Here is a 17,117-nt window from a genome sequence, read left to right on the forward strand (position 1 = left end):
CGGGCTCCGCATGGGGGTCGGGGCGAAGCGAGCGCCGCGTTCCGCCCGGGCTTCCCGAGTACTCGGCTTCGCTCCTCCGTAGTAAACAAAGTGTCGCCGCCGCCTCCACGCTGGTTTGCCTCCCAGCAATCAAAACACTGAAAGGGCGAGAGACTCACAGAAACACTCGAGAATTACCAGAAAATAATAACAGAGATCCAAAAAAATAAAAAAAGTGTGTGCGAAAGACAAAAACACCCCTCTACCCCCCACCAACCCACCGCCGCCTCCCCGTGGAAAACCGGCCCCCGCCCAGGCCGGCGCCCACTGGCTGCCTGGGCGGCGGTGCCGCGCTCCCATTGGCCGCGCCGGCTGTCAGTTGGGGGCGGGTCAGCGCGCGCGCCGCCGCGGGCGGGGGACGGCAGCAGATCCCGTAAGTCGGGCGGCCGCGTAGTCTCTGCAGCCGCCGGCGGCGCCGCCACATTCAACAGGCAGCAGCGCAGCGGGCGCGCCGCCGGGGAGAGCGAGCGGCCCGCGGCGTCCGTCGGTCCTTCCGTCCGCGGCCCTGTCAGCAGGAGCGCGGCGCCGGCTCCGCCCGGCCCGGCGGCTCTGGTCCGCCGTCCACTCCGTGCAGCGGATCCGGAGGAGCCTCGATGTGGATGGACCCACGAAGTTAAGTTCTGGGCTCGCGCTTCCACTCCGCCGCGCCTTCCTTCCAGTTTCCGTCCGCTCGCCGCGCCGACCTCGCCGCCCCCCCGCCCAAATCTCGGACCGGCTCTTCGCGCCCCCTCCCCCTCCGCCCCCAGTGCAGCGCTCTCCCCCTTTTTGGCTCTCCCGCGGCTGGGGGAGGGGCGGGGGTCACCATGGCCGAAGCGCCCCAGGTGGTGGAGATCGACCCGGACTTCGAGCCGCTGCCCCGGCCGCGCTCGTGCACCTGGCCGCTGCCCAGGCCGGAGTTTAGCCAGTCCAACTCGGCCACCTCCAGCCCGGCGCCGTCGGGCGGCGCGGCCGCGAACCCCGAAGCCGCGGCGGGCCTGCCCTCGGCCTCGGCCGCCGCTGTCAGCGCCGACTTCATGAGCAACCTGAGCTTGCTGGAGGAGAGCGAGGACTTCCCGCAGGCGGCCGGCTCCGTGGCGGCGGCAGTGGCGGCGGCGGCGGCGGCTGCCGCCACCGGGGGGCTGTGCGGGGACTTCCAGAGCCCGGAGGCGGGCTGCTTGCACCCGGCGCCGCCGCAGCCCCCGCCGCCCGGGCCGCTGCCGCAACACCCGCCGGTGCCCCCCGCCGCCGCCGCCGCCGCCGGGCCGCTTGCGGGACAGCCGCGCAAGAGCAGCTCGTCCCGCCGCAACGCGTGGGGCAACCTGTCCTACGCCGACCTCATCACCAAGGCCATCGAGAGTTCGGCGGAAAAGCGGCTCACGCTGTCGCAGATCTACGAGTGGATGGTCAAGAGCGTGCCCTACTTCAAGGATAAGGGCGACAGCAACAGCTCGGCGGGCTGGAAGGTGAGCTGCCTCGGGGCGTGCGGCCAGAGTTTGGGGGCGCGCTGGGGCAGGTGAAGGGGGCGGCTGTGCAGGTTTGTCCGCCCGCAAGTGCAGGGCGCGAGGGCGGCGCCTGCGGGGAAGAGCGAGCGGGAAGGGGCAGCCGCCGTGGTGGGCTGCCCGGGAGCAGTCGGGGGGCGGCGGTAGGTGTGTGCACGCGAGCGAGAGTTCGACTGGGACGGGGAAAGGGGCTGGTTTGGGAACCAAGAAAGTACGCCGAGAAGTGGACGTCAGAGCGGGCCGAAAAGTTTGTCAGCGAAAGGAAAAAGGGGTTCACTCGGAGCGGCTCCGGCGCCTGCCCCTTTTCGTCCCGTATCTCCACGGGGAGAGGCAGCTCCTCTCCGCCCCCGCGGCGCGCGTCCCCGGGGCCTTGCGCCGTGGAGCCATTTCCGCCGCGGCCGGCGTGGGAGGGCAAGGCTAGGGGCCCCCGAGCCCCACTGCCCGGGACCGGGCTACAGGTGGAAGGGCAGGCCGGGCACGGTGCAGGGCCGGTCGCCGAGGTTCTGGAGGTCAGTGCACATTTTGCTTTGTTTTGGTTTTATCCTGCGTGTCCTCAGCCCGAGGTAGCGCCTCCGACACGTGCGAAGGGGCGGCCACCGCCTGCGGAGCGCCGGCGCCCGGCTGCGCGGGGCGAGCTAAAGTTCAAGTGTGACCCTCGGCGGGGGCGGGAGCTGGCGGCGAGGGAGGGGCCGCGGGCGCAGGAAGCGAGTGCCTTTAAAGGGCCAGCGCGTCCGGGCCGTGCGCGGCGAGGCCAGGACTTTTCCGCGCGGGGAAGCGCCCCCGAACTTGGTCTTGCCCGAGGTACGCGGCTTTTAATTAGAAACTCAGAAGCTGTCTTAGGTGACCAGGCTGAGGACGTGTGTCTTTTCTCTTGCCTATAATAAAGTGTTACCGAACACGGAGTACAGATAAGGGGCAAGGCTGGGGGGCTTTGGGACTGTCTTGGGGGCGTCGAAGGGGAGGTGCGTGTCAAAGGAACGGTCGGGGACTTCCTGCCTCGATAGAGAATTGTAGATGAGGCCTCCTTTCCCGACGACGAGGCTAGGGGAGACTCGGTGAGGGCAGGCACATCTCGACCTCGAGGAGAGGGCCCCGCGGCCCTCGGGAGGACGCGCTCTGGGGAGGCTTATGCGGGCGGGGTCCAGTCGCTCTGCGGCCTCCCCACGCTGTTTCTTACTCCTCGGCAGGCGGAGAGGATTGCTGTAAAGGCTCTCTGATTGAACCAAACACCTTTCTCACCTTTCCTCGCCCCTCATCTTCACTGTGCAGCTTAATAAAGATTGGTCTTTGCCTGCGCAGTAGCACCAGGTTATTTTACGCATACTGTCATCCCTGTGGTTAATGTGTGTCAAAACGGTCAGGTTACTCACATCATATTGAAGTTCCTGGAGAAGGAGCTAGGATTCATTTTATGTTTTCCAAAGTGGGTTTTAGAGTAAAGGTGTCAATTATAACCTCATTACTAGGCATTACAGGGAATTTTACCAAGTGTTTCAAAAAGGTGAAGTGCCCCCTTAAGGCATAGATAAGCTGGCATCTGTTCTTTTAAGTCAGAAAATCGTCATTGTCTGCCAAATCTTATTTTACTTAACATTTGAATTTAAATACTTGACTGATTTGCTCATCTATCAATCCTACTTCAGTTATTATAAAGCATTTACTAGTAAAGAAAATTTTTTTTGGCATTCAAAGTACAATGTGTACTTACACCATTCTTTTATGTCCTTGGAAGTGGATACAACAATACTTCAACTTGGAGTATCTTTCTTTAAAGATAGAGAAAGGCAATGTTTTGGGATATTTTTAGTTTTGCCTCTCAAATGGCATTGTTAGTTAGGGTAGTATTTTTAAACTAGGAATATAACATCAAATCATCTTCTCAACCATTTTACTAGGTTCATACTTTTTCTAATTTTTTAAAAATGTAAATAACTTTAGTTTTTTTTTTTTTAAATTTACTTAGCAGAGCTAGGAGACCTATTAAATGTTAAGCATGGACTATCTGGAACTGGAGGCCAGTGGCAGGTCCTGGTGGGAACCTAGTGGGGCTGTGGAAGGAACTGGCTGGCTTTCTCAAATGAGTAAATGTTTCAGGTGTAACGAGAGGCAGTTGGTGCAAGTCAGATTACAGCAAGTGCATTTTCAGTTTGAGTAAAAGGGTATTTTAAGAAGAAAAGAAACAACCTGAACTGTTTTAACTCATAACTAGTCTTCTGGTTTGAGTTTTCATAAAAATAAGTTACTTGCTAAAACCAAGTTTCACTCTCAGATCTGAAAGTCTCTCCTGTTCTAAAGATTCATAAAAGAGAAATTTTACTATGACTTTTAACTTAAAACAAAAAAAATTCTAGTTCTTAAATGCAAATCAACCAAAACTTAACTGTTTTAGTATTGAGGAGACGTTGCTTTGGAACAAAATAACATTTCCTGTGATTTACTACTGGGAATTAGACTGAATCTTTAATTAAATGTAATTTCTTATGCTCTGTCTACTTCCTGAGGCCTGCCTGAAAATTTGAAAGCCATTTGCGTAGGACAAACTAGTTGGAAAGCTGTTAAAAAGTTCAAAAACTTTTAATATTGGTTCCTTAGGCAGTTAAGCACTGGTTATATATGAGGGATGTGCATGTGTGTTACAGTGGTAGGTTAAATCTGTCTTACACTTGTTTTAATCTTGGCTAGAACTGTCACGTCACATACAAAGTGGAACCTAAGACTTTTGGAAAATCCAGGATCTTTTAAACCTAGTGCAGTGTTTATAAATAGTGAAACTTCATTTCCATGACCTATTTTCTCACTTAGAAAGCCTTCTATGCTTGGGAAGTAGTATTGTGAACTTTGATTTTTTTTTTTTTTCAAATGGCAGTTTTGAGTTGACTCTTGTTTTTTTGTTTTGATGTTATTTGGAACGCTTTAGGTTAAAAGAATGACTTTGACTTCAGCACTTATTAAAGACATTTTTAGATTGTTTTATTATGTGATAGCTCAGATATTCTTTAATTTGGAATGAAGTTTCTTTAATTTGGCCTATGAACTGACAGTGGGATTTTCTTATATTTTAAAATTCATATTCTGCAATTTGGGCTTTTAATCTGTAGGTGAGTAATTTAGCTGCAGAGATCTCATTACAAAGATGGCTGCTTTCTTCCTGCACGTTTGATTTAATCCTGAGACTGAGGATTCAGTGGACTTGAGTAGAGGACCTGAGGCATCTTTTTTAGGTCTGATTTGATACTGAAATTACCTTAAAACCATTTTTATAGTCGGGTAAAAATTTGGATACTATACATGTATTGGGGGAAGTGAGAATGAGGAAAGAGAATTAAAAATGGGTGAGGGAGTTATGCAGCTGAATGTGATATTTTGTTAACGGCAGTAAGTTACTTGAACACGTCTGACTAAACATTTTGTTAAGAAATTCCAAAATAAATGCCAAGTCTGAATACCTTATTTGAGACTCATAAGAACTTTATTTTTACTTTTTGCCTATGGTTTTGTGGCACATCCCTGGTTTGGGAGATGGTGGGCATCTCCCAATATAAAAACTCCGGTTTTATATTATTTATTTTAGAGACAGGGTGTCACCCTTGTCACCCAGGCTGGAATACAGTAGCATAATCATAGCTCATTGTAGCCTCAAACTGCTGGGCTCAAGTGATCCCCCTGCCTCAGCCTCCTGAGTAACTAGGACTACAGGTGTGTGCCACCACGCTCAGCTAATAACAAAAATTTTTTGTAGAGATGGGGTCTCATTATGTTGCCCAAGCTAGTCCTCTGTTTTTGAATGATACTCACCTTTCTTTTTAAGTGGTAAACAATTTGACTCCTGAGAAGGCATTTTAATCTCATGTAAACTTTTCAAAAGTTAAAGTTCTCTGAGACCCCTAAATTGCCAAAAAGGTATCATGTTGGCAACAGACGCATATATCGCTCTCTGTATTTATGCTCTGCACAGGGCCCTAATAAGATGGGGATAAGGGGAAAGAATATTCTGGGGTAAGATAGAATCTCTTGTAGACTGTAAACATTTTGCCTGTCCTTGTGCTTCTAACCTCTTCATCCAAGTTCCTAAACTGCAGTTTTGTATGCGACTTTCTAAGAGCAGCTGTCTGTATTTGTCTGGAATTTCTTTGGAGGGAAGCCTGAACTATTTGCATTTTTCTGGAACACTGCTCTTGGAAACTACCTAGTACCCTGGCATCATGGGAATTTACTGTGTGCTGTAGCTTTGGGGCTTCCTGGGATCCACTTGGAAAGGCAGTACAAACCTCATAGTGATTGGGGAAAGCAACTGTTCAATTGCATGGAAGACCGAGTGAGTTTGTCCTTGGCTTCCCTGAAATTCCAAATTTGTCCTGGGCTTTATTGCAACAACTTGAGGAGACTTGCCCAAACCCCCAGCTTCCCTTGGGTCATTTAACCACCATTGTGCATACAAAATTCTGCAGTTTATGGTGGTGGTCTTGAGTTGTGAAACAGAGGACCAGATGAACTTGAAAAAATGTTTATTTTGGTATCTAAGGGATGAAGGCTTGTATTGTAATGGGTGTGCTACATACAAGTACACTTAAGTGTGGAAGAATTATTCCTCTTTCCTGATTGCTGATAAGGATTAACAAAAATCAAGTCAGTGGCACAGAATTCTTTGTAGAGATTACTACCTGTTATTTGTGGTCATCTAAGGAACAAATGAAACATGAAAGAAAGTAAATTTTTGTACATTGGTGTTTTCGTATGGTTCATCCTTTTAAAACACTACCCCCCTACCCACCACACCTCCGCTGGCATCCCAGTTGCCCCACCCAGTCTGCCTCTGGTTTATCAGTTTATGGGTCAAGCACTGCAGATAGTGAGTCTTGGGTTGACTTTTTCTTACCACCTGGAAGGCATTTGTGCCATCTTCCTCCTTTGCTCTTTCATCCATCCTCTCACAGCTTTGAAAAAAGCTTAAAAAAAAAAAAAAAAAGGAATGGAGAAAAGCACGTTAGTTTTGGTATTAAATCTAATACAATTGAAAAGCTAAATCAGCAACCCCTTTTCAGCGTATCAGTTAGTGAATTTTTACCTTAACAGATTACTTAAATAAGGGCCTAAATTCAGTATATGTCCTTTGTTTCAGACCTTATTCGTTACAGGGGAAGAAATTGAAGCGAGAGCTGTGAGTGTGATTAGCCTCTGTAGCCCCTGATTTTCTGGTTTTTGCTCTCATGCCTACTGAAGCTACACTCCTTATGGTCAGCAGTCACTAAGGCTGGGGTGGGTTGGGGGCCTGTGTCTAAATCTTCCTGTTTTTAAGTTCGCTTTGAGAAATCTTTTCTTATCTTGGACTCTATCCTTGTCTTCCCCCCATCTGGCTTTTCGGATTGGTTCACTCATTTTTCCTCTTCCTGTCCTCATAAGTATACATCAAGTACTAGTTGTGGACTTTTTTCCTGGTCTTTTTCTAGATGACTTACTCTCCTATTGCGCTATGTTTCCAGTTTCCTAAAGGCCGTAAATGTCCCCCTTTTACCTTAAGTTCAATGTGTCTAAAACAAAAGATACTACATGGTATATTTCCCCCTACTTTCAGATGAGATTCACATCTTTAGGTCCCCGGTTGGGTTAATGGTCTAGATAGCCCTTTCCCTACTTTTCATACCTGGATGTCCTCTTCATCCCTGTCATCTCATGGTGTTTAGTGTCCCCAAATCTGTTTACTCTTCTTCCTCAGGGTCTCCTGAGACTTTTGGTTTCCAGCCCCTAACCATTCCCTTAGTAGACCATCCTGTGCTCAGGGCTTGGATCATCTTGTGCCCCTACTGGAAATTCTTGCTTAGTCTCCAAGGCTCAAGTCAGTTCACCAACTTCCAGCATTCGCTCCTGCCCAGGGGAATTTTTGCCTTCTCTGAGCAAATTCCTGGTAATCTCTTAATTTATGCTGCTGTGTATTATAATTTAACTTAATGTGTACATGTGTTGGCTCCTCAGTTATATTGTAAATATATTGTTTGGGAAAAAAACTTATCCTTGAAACATGGATCTTTTATGTTTTAGCTTCCTGTGTGTTAGGAACATCACAGTCTGCATCATGTGAGAATAATTTAAGTAGTAGTATAACAGTGATTATTGTATTTTGAATAGTTTGTTAGAGTATTTTTTTTTTCCATTTATTTGTGAAATGATCACTGTGTACGAGATGTGCTTTCGAATGATAGAAATAACTCCAAATTTAGATGTAGTAGGGAGACCAGATGTGACATGTAAATAACTATAATAGTGGTAAGAAGGGTAAAGTGCCTTAGAAAAATATGAAGTTATGTATTGGCCATTGAGCTGGACCTTGAGAATGGAAGGTTATTCCCTTAATATTTCACTATGGAATTTTTCAAGCATTAAGCAATGTTGAATTCTACACTGAACGCTCATACACCGTATCACCTAGTTTCTGCTGCTACCATTCTATTACACTTGTTTTATCTAAATGCACATGTATCTTCTATCCATCCATTTTATTTTTTAAATTTATTTTTGGGATGACGGATTGGCATTCATAAAGGCAAGAAGATAGATGTGTGAAATTCAAAGTTCCTAAAGTATAGGTAGGAGGATCTCTATTGTCAGATTAAACTTGGACTTCTTATGAAAATTTGATTTTAAAACTGACATACAGGGTTTGGTAATATGCAGAACAGATTATGTAATTGACTTAATGTGAATAGTTGGCATTTACAAAATGTTTAGCTCTTTGCTTGATCTGTTCTTTAAAATTAATTTTCATGCACATTGTCTTGGTAGAGTGATTCAAAAAAAGGAAGATTACTGTTAAACATAAACCTTGTTTTTTTGAAAAACGAGACATTCTGAATTGAAGTCAGCAACTTCAAAATATACTTAAGGAAATTGTGAGGAAAAGTTAGGTTGGCTTAAAAAATGCTTCAAAATTTAAATGTCAGTTCTAATGTTGCATTAACTAAATAGTAGACATCCTGATAGCTTTCTCATTGCACTATATCTTTATCCACTAACCCAGATATAAGAACGATTATGAGGACTCAAGTATAAGAATGAAAGATTATGATGAGCCAAAGGAGATTAAATTTGGATAGACAAAACCCAAAATTGACTCCAAGCAGGCCTACAGGACTGAATGCATTCAGATTACTTGGAGTCATTCTGACCAGTTGACAATGAACCAAAAGGTTTATGCAATAAAAACGACATTGTGACATATGGAAAAGGACAGATTATTAAAACTTAACCATTTTACTAGTATGTTTCTGCCTGTGGCAGCAAACATTTTATTTAAAACATACCCTGCTGAGGGGTAGGAGACAGTTAAACAAAAATAGACTGAAAAACCCATTACTGTGGGGTTTTTGAAATGTGTAAGTTATCTTCCACGTGGAGAAAATAGCTTTCGAAGTACACCAGGATCTCACCAGGATCTCACGCTTGGGTGATTATTAATGAGGCCAGGTGAAACTAGTCAAAACCAAATAGGAAACAGCCTGAAATTAGCCAAGTCTTTTTTTTTTTTTAATCACTATTAATGTTTGTAGATCCAGTGAAATTTGAAATTACAGCTCATCTGTGTTCTTTTCATTTGTAAGTAGAGACGTTATGTAAAACATCTTTGTCCTTCAACTCATCTTGGGTCTAATTTTGAAGGGAAGAAGAAGTGTAGGGTCTTATCTCCCTCAGGGAGGAGAGGTAGAGGTCAGTTTGTAGATCTGTGGGGGAGACAGATCATGTCTTCTAAGGTAGCCTGTCCCTGCTGACATTAAGTTAGGTGAGTCCTTTAATTCTTAGGGACCTCTGCCTTGTCAGAGGAGAGTGCTACCTCTAAAATGTGGCCCATGAGTCTACACTGCAGCATGCTGATCTGGGAAGTATTATTGTCTTCAACCAGCCCAACCTTCTCTACAGCCCTGGCCTGCCACACTTGGAAATTTTGAGGCTGCTACCTTTTTCAGTGTCACTTGGTTCCAGAATCTCTGTACAGATTTTGGAGATCAAAATGAAAATTTTTTTCTACCTTGATTTATTTTTTCCCCTAGATGATATTTGTCTTAATTACAGTGTTGTTTTTTTGTGTGGCTTGAGTTACAGAGCTGGTCCTAATGACATGCCCCATGACTACCTGTTTCTGTTTGTTCTTTTTTGTTTGCTTGAAGATATTTCTTGGATAAATAGGTTTTTCTCAATTGCTATTCCTCACAAATATGGAAAATGGGTCATAGTTTTGGTAATCTCTACTTTTATTGTGTTAGAGATTTGATAAGGAACTGAGTGGAGAAAACATGTTTTTCTGTTTACAACCCTGGTTCCCCCATATTGAAGTTGTTGCAGTACTGCCTTGGCTCTGCTGGTGAGACGCCTCCACTATTTGCTCAGTTAAAAATTTGAAAGTAGCTAAATTAACCTGGCATCAGGGAGAGAACCTCAGTGGTTGCATTTTGTAACTGCAGTAAAAAACCAAAGAACATCATTAACCCGCTGTCTTACTTGGGTTCTAGGCAAGAGGGAAGCCTGAGGAAGGAAGGAGGGAGAGGGAAGGGGTTTGGACTGTGTAGGAAGATAAAGAAGATACCTTCAGTACTTTGGTATTCTGAAGAGTTAGCCCAGGCCTGGAGGCACTGGGCTTGCCTTCCTCAGGATTTCTCCTTTCTCCTTTCCTATCAGTTTAACTTTTTAAAATTTAGGACATTAGAGTTTCTCCTCCACCAGTTCCATGCCCTGGAAGCCTCATGCAGGTGGCCAAGGAAAGACCCCTCCTGTTGTCTGAGTGAGGAATCCCATACACAGAATGGGAAGGTCTTTGTCCCTGCAGGGTGGCAAAGGTGAGAGCGAAAAGGAACCCTACTTATTCTGTATCTGAAAAGAAATGTATTTAGACTTCAAATCCAACTTGGAGAGAGACATTATGATGGAATCGCCTAATTCCCAGGCTTGTAAATATTGTGTCCTTCAAAGCTTGAAAACAAGACAACCACATAAATATTTGAAAATGGTCTATACAAGTAAATGTCAAATATTTGAGACAGTTTGGGTGCTTGGAAGCGAGGTCAGAGGAAATGATTTGCATATGGTTTAGCTAGAGGCTCTTATTTTGGCAGATTCTCGAGGCAGTGACAGTCAGATGCGGATTTTATTCTATTTTGACATGAAAAAGGTTTTTTTCAGTTCTCACATAACTGTAAGCATAGGGTTGCATAAATAACATGAAGATATGTACGTTCAGTCACCATAATTTTGTATCAGAGATGATGTACCTTCATCAGTTGTGAGGCTTAACTTTTAGAATCATCAGTTTGTCATACCAGTGAGGGTTTAGTGTCAGGTTTCAGCCATGCTGTGATTGGAGTACAGGAGAAACAGGACTGCCTTAATGCAGTTACCTCCTCTGTGTCAGAGGAGCTCCCTCTGGAGGGGGAGGGAGGAGAGGGAACCTTGTAGAACTTGTAAATATCAAAGGGGGGTGGTTGTTTGTGTACTTGGTACCAAACTGGTTGCATTAGAAACATTTTCTCTCTGCATGGGTAGGTATGCAGACCATTGTGAAATTTACATGAGATGAATAGGAAAGCTTCCTGTGGACCATCCTCCCCAGAGAATCCTGCAATCTGTGTGACTGGTGTCTTTCCTTCAACCTTTTAGAACTTAATTTTCTCTTTAGCAGCCCATTATGATATTTACATACATTGAATTTGAAAGATTCTTGTATTCTCTCTTCTGTTACCTTGCAGCAGTTTCTTGAATTTGTGAAATTTGTGAGATAGAATGAATTATGTAAAGCCTAGATTTATGTTTGTCATGCATTTGTATTAGCGCAAAGACTTTCCAGTTATAACGCTAATTTTAAAACACTTAGCATTTGATGACTTTACATTTTAGAGGAGGTCGTGAAAGTGGTTTTTATTGCGTTTTTTTCTCTCTTTTGAAATATTTGGTATAACTAAAAAATTAATGCTAAGGAAATTTATCAGGGTTAAAAATTGTTGTAATTAGGGGTGTTTTGATATTACCCTCTTTAATGGTTTTGTAATTTGACACTTTGCAGTAGTGACCACTCTGTTCTATAGTAGTCCTCCTGTAGTATTGTGTTCTAGTAATCCTGGATGTTGCTTTCGGGTGCTTTATGTTTTTTGCTGTGCCATTTTGACACCTTTGATGATTGGAGTTATGCTGAGAGTATACTTAAAAAGTAAAAAGAAAGAACCATCTAGCTCAGCCAGTGTGGTAGCATATCTGTAGCCCCAGCTACTTTGAGAGGCTGAGGTGGGAGGATCCCTCGAGCCTTGCAGTTCCAGGCCAGCCTGGGCAACACAGAGAGATACTGTTGTTTCAAAAAAAAAAAAAAAGACAGAAAAAAAGAAAAAGTAGAATCCTGATTATTAAAATAAAAATTTAAAAAGCGTGGTTGTCATGAACTCCAAGGATTATCCTGCCTGGTCTTGAGTATTTAGGTGGTCCCTTGGAATCGGCCCTGTTCTTTTACTTAAGGAGTGGTCCCCCAGGGTCTGCCACAGCCCTGTCAGAAGCTGCCCTTCTTCATAATCTTTTTAGCCTGAAATTCTCCTTGGTGCCTAACCAGAAATAAATATTCTGAAAATAATCTATTCAGCTTAGTTTCGTTTCAAGCCTTTTAATAAGTAGTTGAATGTTAAGTTTGTGCCATCGCATTCTTTAGTGTGATTGCTTTATTTTGAACTAAAGGTAGAGAATGTGGGAGATGTGGAATAAAGTGGAAAGAATATTATGTTGATATAGATGTAGACCATATTTATATTGAATGCCCCCCAACACAAACTATTGGAGGGTGTATGTTTGAAGTCAATTTCTGTATTCATTGCATTTGATTTCATGCCTTATATGTTTCTGAGAAAAAGTTGTGCCATGTGATTCCACTGAACTGTGTAAATAACCTTGGGTCATCAAATGCTGAATATATTTATAGGAGGACTCTACTTAATTTCCTTTGTGATGAGAGTATGGAGATATTTTAATCAAAGACAAGCTGTTGATGGTTTATGGTTCTTAGACTAACCATGACTTCTGCCTGTGTTTATATAAAAGAGGCAAGAAGGAAAAAAGGAAAACACTTTCAACCACGGAAGTCATCAGTTGTCATGACTGACAACTTGGGGACCTCCAATTAAGCCTCATTTACACTCCCCACCCCCATTTTTGTTTCAAAGAACTCATTTTAAAGAGTACTTGGAGGAAGAAGTAACGAAGTCAGAGGGATAAAATGAGAATTTTAAACACTTCAGAATATAAGGTAATGCATCAGAAGGGTTCATTCATGACGAAATCCTTTGTGATCCTTAACTGTGTGAATATATCCCTGGGATTTGAAATGAAGACACCCTTCCCTCCCCTTTAGTCCTGTGCCCTGTTAAGCTTATGTCTGTGTGGCTTGTTGGGACTCGTTTAAAATAATGACATTGACTTTCGTTAAATTTTCAGTTTTGTGATGGAAAAAATAAAAATTTGTGATGGGCTTTTTGCAGGAAAGTTCACCTCCAGGGGAGGTGTCACTGTTCCCCGAGGTTGTTATCTTGTTACTCAGGCCTGAAACAAGTTAGCAGCCACCTTTCCGCAGACCTCCGCGGGTCATGTCACATCCTGGGCCCCCTGATCAGAGCGTAATGACCTGTTAGACTGTGTTTATTGTACAAATGAATTTGAAAGTTCATGAGGACAGCATATCTGAGTAGGTTTAGAAAACTTAATTTTTAATGTCCCTCCATCTTTCATAAGGCTGAAGCTTTTGGGTTTATGGTTATTCATTCTGGCTATAAAAATATTAATAGTATTTTGGTCTGGCCAAATATGGGGCATGACCTTTGACATCCTGCTTGGCTATGCTTGGGAATTTGACATCCTTCAATTTAGATGGAATGCCCTTGTTTTGTTTCCTGTGATAGTGTGGGGAAATACACATTTTGGCTCATCAGCGGAGGAAGACAGGAAAAAAATAAAATCAGAATGTACAAAGAGGGTGTTAATGATTTTATTTCTGCTGGGTTTGGATGAATAGGCATGCTTTTTATAGAAGTCTGAATTTAGGAAAGTATTAGTGCACAATATGAAGAAAATGCTCTAATCATATTTAGTTTTTGTTTTCTTTGATCTGGATTTATTTTTTGACTAGTTTGATATTTTAGGGGTTTTGGAGTGTTTTGCACTTAAGTACACATGGTAGAAAGGACTTTTTATGATTCCTTTACCAGTATTACCAGTACTAAGGATCAGCAGCTGAGAAGAGCTGCCAAAGGGAACTGGGGAAGCAGGTCTGTTTGTATTTCTCCCTGAGGAGGGGAGTGTTTTGCTACTACGAACTAAAAGTTGACATCTGTGATTCTGTTTCCTGAATATAATCAGAACCACCATCAATAATCACCGTGGTAGGGGAGTGCAAAATGGCTTTCCTCTCCCCTGCTAGATTTTTTTTTTTTTTTTTTTGCCTGGGCTGTTGAGTTAAATTGACATAAGGCAGATTAACAAGAGAACAAAAAACTACTTTAATTATATACGCACAGGAGTCTCACAAAATGTGAGACTGAAGAAGGGTCAGATAATTGAAGATTATATAGCATCCTCAGCTACAGGTTATGGGATTATGCAGATAAAGGGAAAAAGATAAAGAGACTCTTAACCACTCTCACTTTGACCACATGCTGCTGGCAGAGATCTGGGAGTCTGATGTGGTAAGAAGTCTTACCTATAACCAGCATTTGTCACGGGTGCCAGGATCCTGCAGCTGTAGCAGTCCTGGAGCCAGCAGTGTCTCAGCCAGTGAAGGACACTTCACATGGGGCACCAGAAACTGTAGGGGAGTGAAAAATGGCTTCTCTCCACCCTTATAGGTTCTTTGGCTGGTCTGCGAATTAAATTGACATGAAGCAGAATCTAACAGGAGGCAAAAAATCATTTCATTGCTTACGTACACAGGGGAGTACCACAAAATGTGAGGTGGGTCAGATGATTGAAGCTTATATGGCATCCTGAGTTATAGAAAAGAATAGGGATTTGGGGCTTGGGAGTCGGGGGTGGTCACACAAGTTGTGGGAGGTTGAGGGGAGGAATTGTATGGTGAATAAAGGTTGTCTTGTAAATTGCAGATAAAGTCTCAGGTAATAAACAATTGTCTGGAACAGCCCTCTTCCCCCTAACTGGTACTTTACTAATGTAGATTTCTTATAAAAATGTAAATTTCTTTTACAAAAGGACAGCTTTTCAGAGGCTCCTTCTGTGTCTGCAGTTTCTTAGAATAACCAGCTGGTATATTTTGGGGTGGCATAGTCTGGTCATATTTTAGGGTGATGTGTTCTGAGCCCCCAAAACTCCCCTTTGAATTGTCAGGGAATTCAAATATCTGAAATTTGATGAAATAGAAAGAAATTGTTGAAACCAGTTTTATAACATTTTCCTTTTAAAAGTCACAAAAGTCAACTTTTGCTTTAATTGCTTTAAACAGAAAACCACGATTCCCCCTTGCCCTTACATAGCCTATTAATAACAACAAAAAAGCTTCCATTGTGTTCATTAATTTGTTTTCATTTCCCATCTAAGGCTAGACTAGTGGAAAAGTTAGACTAGGCTAAGGGTAGACTAGTTGAAAATGTCCGTTGTAGAGAGTCTGTTCTGTTCTCAAATATGCACTAAATGAGGAGTGCCAGGGGCTCTTGAAGGTGCAAATCTAAATGGCCTGTATTACTGGAAGACTTCTTTTTGGTCACCTCCTACTCCCCCTTCCTACTTTCTCATCTCCGCTTTGCTTTCCTTCTCATTTTCAGCTCCTTCACTTAACATACTTGATTTGAATAAACTTCTTTAACCTTGTGCATTAGATGAAAAGTTTCTAAAAGGTCAGTACTGGTTGCAGGTGTGACTTTTACAGTCGCTACAACAATCCCCTTGTATTTATTACTGTCTTTGGAAATGGTCATTAAGTTATTAATAGAACTAATCCCAGTTAGAAGTGTTAGCAAGGAGATTTAATGTCTGACAAGTTGTATGTGTAGGAGTTCCTAGTGTTAGTATTCCTGTTTGCTTCTTGTGTTTTGGTTCAAGGGCTTTCACATTTATTGAACTGTGTGATAGAAGGTATGAAGTCATGGAGTCTTAGTTTGAACAGATTTTAAAACTATCACCAGATGCAGGAATCTTTGGTTTGCCATGTGGAGGTTTTGAGAATCCACTACCTTCCACATTGCTAAAAAAGTTTATTTCTGTATTGAGCCTATGATTCATCCTAAAATTCCCTCTTTTCCAACTCCTGGTTTTAGAATTGGGAGCTACATTGAATTAGCTTAATTTATTAGGCTATTGAATATGAAATGTCTGATTTCCTTCATTACTAAGTTTGACAGTTGCTGTCTCTGGCATTTCACTTTGACACTTCTTGTTTTATTTCTGTTGTGAAGGTACATCCTCAATCTTTCAAGCATATGATTTGGCTTGTGATTATCTTTCCAATTTTTTTTACAGCAATTTTTGTGAACCTATGGATAAATCAAAAATTCATGTTATTTTCAAATATGAGTTCCATTGTGCAACCAATACAGTGCAGACAGTTCGAAATATCAACGAAGTGTTTGGGAAGGGTGCGGCTAATGAACACACAGTACGTCCATGGCTTGAGAACTTCCATTCTGGTGATTTTAATCTTGAAAATGAGCCACATTGATGACCTGAGACCAAGGTGGATAATGATGAGCTGGAAGCCGTAGTGGAAGCGAATCCATCTCAACCTACATGTGAATTAGCAGCAAGGTTTGATGTTACTTTCCCAGCAATATTGGACCATTTGGACCAAATGAGCAAGGTAAAGAAGCTGGAGAGATGGGTTCTGCATGAATCAAATGAGCATCAGAAAAGAAATCATCTTCAAGGCTTGCCTTTCTGTGCTGTCACATGGCAAGCCATTTCTATACCATATTGTTATATGTAATGAAAAATGGATTCTTTTTGACAATCACAAGCATTCGGTACAGTGGTTGGATAAAGATGAAGTGCTGACACAACAGTCCGAAACCAAATGTTCATCAAAAAAACCCAAGTATTTCCCCTTCAGATACATGAAGCCAATCACCACAAGTCTTCTTTCCGAGCTAACTAGTCCTAGCTCTTTAGTAAGCTCCTCAGAGGACTTAGATTTCTATACTTGAGTATCACTGACCAAATGCAGAATCACAGTCTTCTCTTCTGGATGGGGAATGACCAAAAAAGTACACAGTGGGATTGGTAGTGCCCTTGTCCAGGGACGCAGGCTTCTGGTAGGGTGGCCTGAGAAAGCCTGCATTGGCTTTTGGATGCTGTGTACACCTTGACGTAGAAGACGGATGAAAGGACACTGCTGTAGAGGCCTGTGTTTATTCTCCCCAGTGTTTGGAGGGCGGCGGTGATGCGCTTTACAGTGGGCATGCACAAGCCATAGGCTGCATTAAACAAGGCCTGTAGGAAGAAATCCACAGGGGAGTGAGCTAAATGGAAGCTACTCTGTATTTTAGTCTTTTAAGCTAAAAATATGTAAATATGTGTTTGTCTTACCATCTTTTTCTAACTTCAGTTTGTTCTGGTAAAGGACCTTTGAAATGGGCAGGGGAAGGG

The 17,117-nt window shown here is 43.3% G+C and overlaps 1 protein-coding gene across 1 annotated transcript in view; it reads left to right on the top strand.

Annotated features, from left to right (window-relative positions):
* The first annotated feature begins 406 nt into the window (after positions 1–406).
* The window catches only part of FOXO1 (forkhead box O1), a 97,153-nt gene continuing 80,442 nt past the window's right edge, over positions 407–17,117 (top strand). Inside the window, exon 1 of the mRNA XM_045567212.1 lies at positions 407–1,481. Within this exon, the coding sequence (XP_045423168.1) occupies positions 843–1,481 (639 nt within the window). The 5' untranslated portion in view covers positions 407–842. The remainder of the gene's footprint in view (positions 1,482–17,117) is intronic.

The sequence above is a fragment of the Lemur catta genome, chromosome 13 (assembly GCF_020740605.2).
Source record: "Lemur catta isolate mLemCat1 chromosome 13, mLemCat1.pri, whole genome shotgun sequence".
NCBI classification, from domain to species: Eukaryota; Metazoa; Chordata; class Mammalia; order Primates; family Lemuridae; genus Lemur; species Lemur catta.